This window comes from Neovison vison, chromosome 2, assembly GCF_020171115.1.
Source record: "Neovison vison isolate M4711 chromosome 2, ASM_NN_V1, whole genome shotgun sequence".
Classification (NCBI taxonomy): domain Eukaryota; kingdom Metazoa; phylum Chordata; class Mammalia; order Carnivora; family Mustelidae; genus Neogale; species Neogale vison.
This window is the reverse complement of record NC_058092.1, coordinates 165,882,456-165,890,865: the sequence shown is the minus strand read 5'-3', so window position 1 is coordinate 165,890,865 and position 8,410 is coordinate 165,882,456. Positions and strand designations below refer to the sequence as shown.

General features: G+C 47.5%; 1 protein-coding gene across 2 annotated transcripts in view; it reads left to right on the top strand.

Annotated features, from left to right (window-relative positions):
* The first annotated feature begins 227 nt into the window (after nt 1-227).
* PAPSS2 (3'-phosphoadenosine 5'-phosphosulfate synthase 2) overlaps nt 228-8,410 on the top strand; it is a 70,596-nt gene continuing 62,413 nt past the window's right edge. For both annotated transcript variants that reach the window (XM_044239501.1, XM_044239500.1), the window contains exon 1: nt 228-300. In XM_044239501.1, the coding sequence (XP_044095436.1) occupies nt 274-300 (27 nt within the window). In that variant the 5' untranslated portion in view covers nt 228-273. The remainder of the gene's footprint in view (nt 301-8,410) is intronic.

Sequence of the window (8,410 nt, the reverse complement as noted above, 5' to 3'; positions counted from 1 at the left end):
GGGGCCGGGCCAGGACCCGCCCAGGCGGCGGCCGGGTCCCCTGGGCTGGGCGCTGCTGGCGGAGCCGACGGGGTGGAGAGGAGCGCGGCGGGGGGAGGAGTGGGAGGAGGGGGCCGGTCAAGGGAAGTGCGACGTGTCTGCGGGAGCCTTTTTATACCTCCTTCCCGGGAGTCGGGCCCCAGCAGCCGCCGCCGCGCTGAGAGTTCCCGCACCTCCGCTCCCGGGAGTCGAGCTCCGAGCGTCCGTCCGCCGCGCAGCGTCCAGTCCGCCAGCATGTCGGGGATCAAGAAGCAGAAGACGGTAGGCTGCGGGCCGCCTGCCCCCACCCCGCCGCCGCTCCCAGGCACCGGGTCCCCTTCTCCAGGAGCAGGCGAGCAGCCGGGCGCGGAGGCTCCGGCGCTGGGAGGGAGGAGGAGGTGGAGGGAGAGCGGGGAGGGGGGACGCGGGGCAGCCCTCGCGGGGCAGTCCGTCTCCGCCTGCGCCCCGGGGAACCTGCGCGGCCCGGGGTCGCCACGTCCGGGAGGGGGGCTCCGGCGCGCTCGGCGGTCCTGACCGTGCCGGAGGGACAGGGACGGGAGATTTCCTCTCTTCCCCAAGAGCTTCCCCGGACCCGCCTTTTCTTCCCTGTGATCTCCGCGCCGCTCGTGGGTGGCCCAGAGCCCCGGCCGGTTCCGCCGGGTCTGTGCGCTGGGCGCACGTCGGCGGCACTCCCTGGGGTTTTGTGCCTGCCACCTCCTCGGAGGGGACGTTAATGACAGACCTCGTGGAGGAACCGGCAGCCGCCTCCCCTGGCGGCCCTTAGCCCTTCAGCTTGACTCAGCGCCGTGCTGGCAGCGGGCGGCACCTCGGCTCGGTGGGTTCAGATGAGTGGACTGTATTGAGGAGGTTCAGCTTAATCCAGAAGTGATCCGGGCCATCCCCTTTTGGGAAATAGATTGTCAAAGAAAAGTTCCTTTCTTGGCAATAGGGGCTCCTATTTTTCTTTTTTTTTTTTTTTAAAGTAGGCTCCACACCCAACGTGGAGACTGTGAGGGGCTCAAGCCACGACCCCGAGATCAACACCTGAGCTGAGATCAAGAGTCGGTTGCTCCACCGACTGAGCCACCCAGGTGCCCCCAGTAGAGGCTCCTATTAATTTTGCTTCCTAAAAATGGTAGCAGTGATCACTGACTCCGTGGGAAGACCCCTGCAGACAGGGGTTCGGTCCACACCAGAGGTGGGCTGCAAGCCTCGCTTAGGCCTCAGTGCGCAGGCGGACTGCGAATGGTTCATCTTTATCACGCCGCAAGCCTCAGGTGGTTTATGCTGGATACCGAGAGGGTTCACCCCTCATAGAATTAGACTTGAACTTGGCACAGAGTAGGTGCTCAGTATGTGTTTATTACTGTTATTATGCTTATCACTGAACTATCTTTGAGGTGTATTCCTGGCCGGCTGGGAGGAGAGATGGCCAAGGAGGACTTGGGGGGGAGGGTCCTGAAGGGGGCTGGGTCCTGAACAGGGCTGGGCAGGGGTGGCAGTAAGGAAAAGGCAGTGGGCGCTCGGTTTCAGGGGATCACATAAGACAGGCAAGAAGGTCCAGGATGAAGGCAGCATCAACTAAAGAAGTGAGAGTGATCCGCGTCCAGCTCCTTTTATAGGAGCGATCTTCAAGTGTGGAGACTCTCAATATTATACTATCTTTAAAAATATTAAGTGAAAAGCATCTGTTTTATTCCCATCTAATATGGTATCTTCTACTTGACAAGCTGTGGTGGCACTTGGTGGCTTTGCCTATCAGTGGGGTTTTAGTACTTCTTGCCTGCTTCAAGAATCCCTTCCCGGTTCTGATAGGGAGCTTTGTCAGGCATTAGAAAGGAAGGGGTAGGTGGTCTTTTCCTTCACACCCCAGTCAGCAGACCTCCCCTGCGGTGAATTAGCAGGCCTACAAACTGATGCCAGGCTCTGTGCAGTCAGAGAGTGAGAAATTTGAGGGCCCAGAGGGTTTGCTTTTCCTATCCGCTCATTTTAAGCCTTCTATTTTTTGTTTGGGTGTGTGTGTGTGTTCTGTGTAGGATTAAATTAACACCTGAAAAAGCTAGCAGCACTTCTGAACTTTTATTTGGCCAACAGGATTATCAATCCACATACTAACACGAGTTCCAGAAGGGCCCAGTAGAGGCGGCTGGGTAAAGGAAGCCAGCTTTAAATGCATCTGAAATCTCTCAAGGTTTTATTTATTTTTTTAAAAGATTTTATTTATTTATTTATTTGACAGAGATCACAAGTAGGCAGAGAGGCAGACAGAGAGAGAGAGAAGGAAGCAGGCTCCCCGCTGAGCAGAAAGGCAGGGATCATGACCTGAACCAAAGGCCAAGGCTTTAACTCACTGAGGCACCCAGGCGCCCCTCTCTCAAGCTTTTAAATGTTAACTCTGAATGTATCTGAAACTTGCGGCCCCAGACAAAATATGTCCACACGCTTGGCCTTGGAAATAATCATTAGTTGAGAAGTAGGTCGTGCTGATCTAGAAAGCTATCCTAAAAGTGAGGTGGGGCTGCCTTTTTCGGAGACTCACAGGAATCCCTGCATTATTTTCTGCGTTGTCCACAGAGGGTGGTCCATGTACACTACGGTCACTGCGATAATTGCATTCCTACTGTGTGGGATGAATACAGTACATCTTTCCCAGGATTTTTTTTTTTTTTGGTGGGGGGGGCACACTCTGAATGAGCGACTATAGGATGACTTTCTTAAGAGCTTGAGAAGAAAATGAAATTTTTTATTTATTTTTTTGTAAGGGAAGGTAGCACATTCCTTCTGGGCTAGGCATCCTTACCATGAAAGGCACAGACAACACTGTGTCCCATCCGTCTCTCCCTCCCTTGCCTTACTTACCTCCAGCTCTGGCCACCAAACGTCCCGCCCGCATGCACCCAGACCCAGGAAAAGGAAGGAGGCAGTCAGTCTGCCTCCACAGGACTGGAAAGAAAGGCAAAGGCCTGATTCTTTCTTCTTGCATCATTTCCTGGATTAGCATTTTTTTCAAGGCAGTGTTGTTGTGTTCAGACAATGTTATTATGTCCCAGAGATAGACGACCAATCTAAAAAAGACAAATGAGATAGTAAAATACTTTCCAAAACATCAAGCAAACCAGTGGTTGGGATGGAGTGAAGGGGTATTTGTACCTTAAAACGATCCATAAATATAAGTGATTATTTACCTTTTATTATTTTATGGAGTCTGTACAATACCACATTAGTTTTCCAATAGGAGTTACTTCGAAAACTATTTGACAATGCTCTATAGGGGGAGACAGGAATTTTCGACGAGTATCCATTGGAAGGAAGGAGAAACCAGCACTACTTAGAGGCCACACCGTCTTTCATTTCATCCACGTGGAGGCCTGTGCCCTGCCAAACTGAGCCTTGTCTCTAGGAGAGGAGCATGCCTAGAGCCGGTCAGGGTTTCAGTCCAGGTCTGTCCACCTTCCATGCTCACGCTCCTGTTGTATCTGTTCCAGGATGTAATCTCTGGTGCATAGTACCCATCTGTAAAATGGAGGTAATGATGCCTTAGCCCCTACAAGGTTGTGAGGAGTAAGGAACTAAAAAGTATCTCGCACAGTTCCAGGCCCCGAGGAAGTCCCCTGTATGTGGTAGCTGTAGTCACTCCACTACAATGTCCTGGTTTGTCAAACAAGAAGCAGAAAATACAGGTCCTAGTGTTCTGAAAGCTGGGTAAATAAGAACTACCAGAATATTTAATAAGAGCAAACAGCTGCAGAAGAACAGAAGTCATGATCTGAGCCGTCGTCCATGAAAAGCTGGAGAAGAGCAGGGCCTGTCATGAGTGCACACACCAGAGTCACCCCAAGATCGGCAAGATCTTGCCAACAGCCTTGGCCTAGAAAGAAAGGCCTTCTGTGTAGGTGTCACTATAGGACTAACCTCTCTCCACCATTCCTGTGCCTTCAACTGTTTCCACATCTGCCTTAAAATTAGTGTTTGTCCAATTCATGCTGGTACCCCAGACTCCTCTGTGTGGACCTTTGCCATTAAAGATAAATGCAGCTCTGTCGGAGATCGGTAATCCGTGTCTTTCATCATGTTTCTGTCCAGGCACGGAGTCTGCGGTTTGCTTAGAGGATCATTAGGCCTAACTCGAACGTGGGTTTGGGGACCCGAAGAGGAATCAACAGTGTCAATGTCCGTCCTCTAGGAGGTGACTGTTTATTTCAAAGTCCTTGAATAAATAGTCCCGGGCACTCCTTAGTCTTTGTGTTTGGAAGTCTTAGGAAAACACAGAGACCAAACAGAAATGAACATGAATATAATGTCATTTCAGTGAAGCTTTCCCCCCCTGGGTGACTTGTTCACAGGACAGCTGCGATGACACAGCTGACCTGACCTGATACAGCACCTGGTACATACTAGGTGCTCAGTAAGTTGTTGCACACATGGCCACAGAACTCATTAAAGGGTGAATGTGCTTGTAGGATCTCAGTTTTTGTGAGAGTTCCCCCTCTCTCTCCTCTGTCTGCTCCTGTGTGCTTGCTTATTTTTGCCTGGGCATTTGTCATTACCATTGAAAAAGGACTTGCAGGGGTTCTTTGAGGCTTAGGATGAATGGCCTTTTTTGGGGGTAGAATTTGTTTTGTTTCTGCCTGGTCTCTGGCAGCATCACGGGTCTGGGACCACTTTGACCTAAATTTACCACTTCAGGTGTTTCAGACCACCCAGGTGACATGAATTTGAGTTGCAGTTTTGCACACAAGGGCCAGCTTCTGCAAACAAGTTCTCACACCCACCCCGCCTCCCCCAGGAATACTTTCAATGCCAAGGCAAACTGTCCTTGCAGCCTGTCCGTGTGGGAAGTGGGTTTCTTCGTCCAGGTAGGGGAGGACTCTCACGAGCCTCGGCTTAACTTGACAAGGCTTTTTTATTCTTCCCACTTGGGTGCGTTCCGGGCTTCAATTTCTGCTTCAGCTCCCCGTGAGGCTGTCGAAATCGTTCACACCTGCTCCTGCCAGGAGAGAAGTGCCTCCCTGCTTGCCTACCTCTTACGTCCCTACTTCCTTGTGGATTTTAACCTGGTCGTTTCTTTTTCTCTTGTCAGCTTCTGATGTTTCTAATTAGATTATGTTATAACTTGCATTTCTTATTTGTTTGCATGGAAGGAAATGTGTGTAACCTAGACCATCAGTGCTGGAGACAAACATCTCTGCTTCTTCTTGATTCCTGTGTGTCACTAATGTTTCCTGTGCCACCTTTTATCTTTCCTACTTGTATTATTCTTATAAAAGAGAGCACTTTAAAAAGAAGTGCTTTAAAAACCAAAATCAGATTGCTAGTCAGAAGTATTTAATTTAATCCTTTTTCCTTACAAAATACTAATGTCAGGGCTAGGGAGGGGGCTCTTACCTTATCTGGGTGGGCATCCTTTGAGATGTGCACCATTTGTCTCCTCCTTAGTGTTGGTCTAGTTCAAGTGCATTCTGGTCTGAAAGGCCCGTTCTTCTTTTTTCCATGTCCTCCTCCTTGGCTACCTTGAGGTCACAGCAGCCCCAGCACAGTTCTGGGGCTGAGATCCTGACGCTCCCCGCCATTCCCAGGAGTGTGGGAACCAGGCTCCTGCCCTGGTGTGACCAGGCTGGCACTTTGAGGGGCTCTGAGGGCTGCTGGAATCTGTCTCTGCCTCCTGTCCTCTGGGGTCCGTTTGGGATCACAGGCACATTCATGTCCCCTGCTTTCAGAGTCTCCCAAGCTACTTGGCCCCTCTGTTCCCGAGCCCAGCGCAAGGCACAGGACACTGCACTCTTTTGCAGACTCACACTGGTGTGTCAGCGCCCTTCGCTTTCAATAAATATGAAATAAAATTTTCCAGCAAGGTCAGTTAACAATAACATTGGATATGTACAGATTTGTTCTTCTTGTTCCTCTTTTCTGCCTTTTCAGTCACCAGATAATTTGTTCAACTTAGTATAAGTTGGTGCACAAGATGGAACTATTTTTTTTCTCTCTGTAAGGGAGCCACTGTCCCAAACGTGAACTTGAACCCTCCTCTGATAACACATGGTGACTTCCATCCATTGGCTGGGGTGACTTCCTGTAAAACCTTCTCAGCAGCTCTTTCTGCATTTCAGATTTTCTCTGGAAGTTGATTTTGCTGTAACTGGTATCGAGGAAACATAACTGCCACATAAACACAGCAAACTCAATCTGTCCAGCGGCAAATATTAACTTTTGGCAATAAAACTGTATGGCCTGTGACCTGTTACAAAGCTTTTCTAAAAGTTGCGTGAATGTACTATGTCACCTATGTACTATATCATTAGAGGTGATCATTTCTATGCCAGCTTAAGATTTGCTGTAAATATCTACTTAGCAAGTGCTTTCTGTGTTTTGTTATGAAAAATACTGATATTTATCCACCCCGCTGCTATAGCTAGTGTAGTGCTACTGCAGTTAATTCTTTTCTTTTTAATGTATGAGGGGTCTGTGCTTTGAAAATCATATGCAGACTTTGGTTACATCACCTATGTTAAAGTCTGAGATCTTATCCCCATAACCTCTTTCATTGACTCCCTCCCAAGTCATCGTTTATTTACGGATAATTCATGCCTTCCCAATTTCAAGCAAGACGAGCAACCCGAGATACTGGCGACAATTTTTATTTTATTATGTATTTCCTACTGTTAAAAACCTGAATTCTCTTTTCAGTGCCCCGCTCCTGGTCCCGTTGTCCACTAGTTTGTTTTCCTTAAGGTCTCTAAAATCTTTTCCCTTTTTGTTCCTGTCACGTCCTCACGTACCTCAGACTCCCTTCATTCAACAAGGGTTTACTGAATAACCCGCCTAGGATCCGGGCTTGCCGTCATTAGCTGTAGCTACTAAAGCCTTGTATTTTCTAATTATAGTTTTTTAGTCCATTCAGACTCTGTCATTAAGTCTTTTCTAAACATAGCATAGACTTTTTCTAATTGTAACACCCCACCCACAGCCTTTATATACTCTTTCCACCTTCTGCCCAGTCAGTAAGTACTACAGTACCCCGGGTCCAAATCCACACAATTCTCCCACTGACTTCTCATACAATTTAAAATATCCTTTTCTCTACTAAGCTAAAATTTTGAAGACTATATTTATTTATTTGTCTGGGAGAGAGAGAGCGAAAGAGAGAGCACAAGCAGGGGGAGCAGCAGGCAGAGGGAGAAGCAGGCTCCCCACTGAGCAAGGAGCCTGATGAGGGGCTCGATCCCAGGACCCCGAGATCACAACCTGAGCCGAGGGCAAACGCTTAACCACGGAGCCACCCCGGTGTTCCAGAATTTTTAATGATTTACTTTAAATTCAGATTGTTTCTCTTTATTTATTTATTTTTTTTTGAGCCCAATGGCAGGGCTTGGACTCGTGACCCTGAGATCAACCTGAATCAAGATCAAGAGTCAGATGCTTAACGAGGCTGTTCCTACTTTAAAAATGTATTTTTAAATACAGGACCTTAACATTTTACTTCTGGAAGAAAAATTAAGAGCTCACCTTAATAAGCCCTGTGACTGATACACAGCTTTTCCAAGCTTGCCCAGGGCCGTCTTCCCTGCCAGCTGGCTGGTGAGCCTACCATGGAGCTGGAACTCTGGCCCCTGACTACACCCCCACCACTTCTGTCTGTAGCACATTCCTTTTGAAGGAGGCCCTACCCATTTCTTTCTACAGTTTTGCTTCTTCTTTTATTGACTTGGAAATATTTTCCATAGATTAAAAAACAAAACAAAACACCACTCCCGAGTTGATTATCAATGAGTCATGATTACACCCTGATTTAGCTCTAGCATTTTGTTTTGACCTTCTGGAGATACAGACCAAAAACCAGTGTTCCCCAAATGTTAAGTTTACTATTTTGAAATATTTTTTGAGTGGGCAGCCCATATCCCTTTCAAAAATTCAACCTATTCCCTTAACCTCACTCACTCCCTTAAACCTTCTCAGTTTAATTATTTTATCAAAAAAAAAAAAAAAAAAGCAAGAGATGCCAGTGATTATATGGTGTGTGATACAGATAAAACTGTATTTGGTAGAAGTCAGACCTTGTCAGTTACACATTCAGACCTCCGATCCTGTAGTTCTTGGAATTTCCAGCTTAGCCTGAAAATCCATCCATCTCTGTTTATCCTAAATTCATGAAGTACCATAAAGTCTACTATAATGATTGTGTGGTCCTGCCACGTGAATCTACCTAGTCCACTGAGTCCCAGTAGAGAGGGGCCGTTCCAAAATATATGAGTAATTACAGCTCTTGGACCATAGGATCAGTAGTAATACAGCAATGCACTGAGTACTTACTAAAAAATAAAAGAAAAAATTTTATACTTTGTGTATAAATTTTTTATACTTTTTTATCCATTGTGTTTACATGAGTCATAGAAGA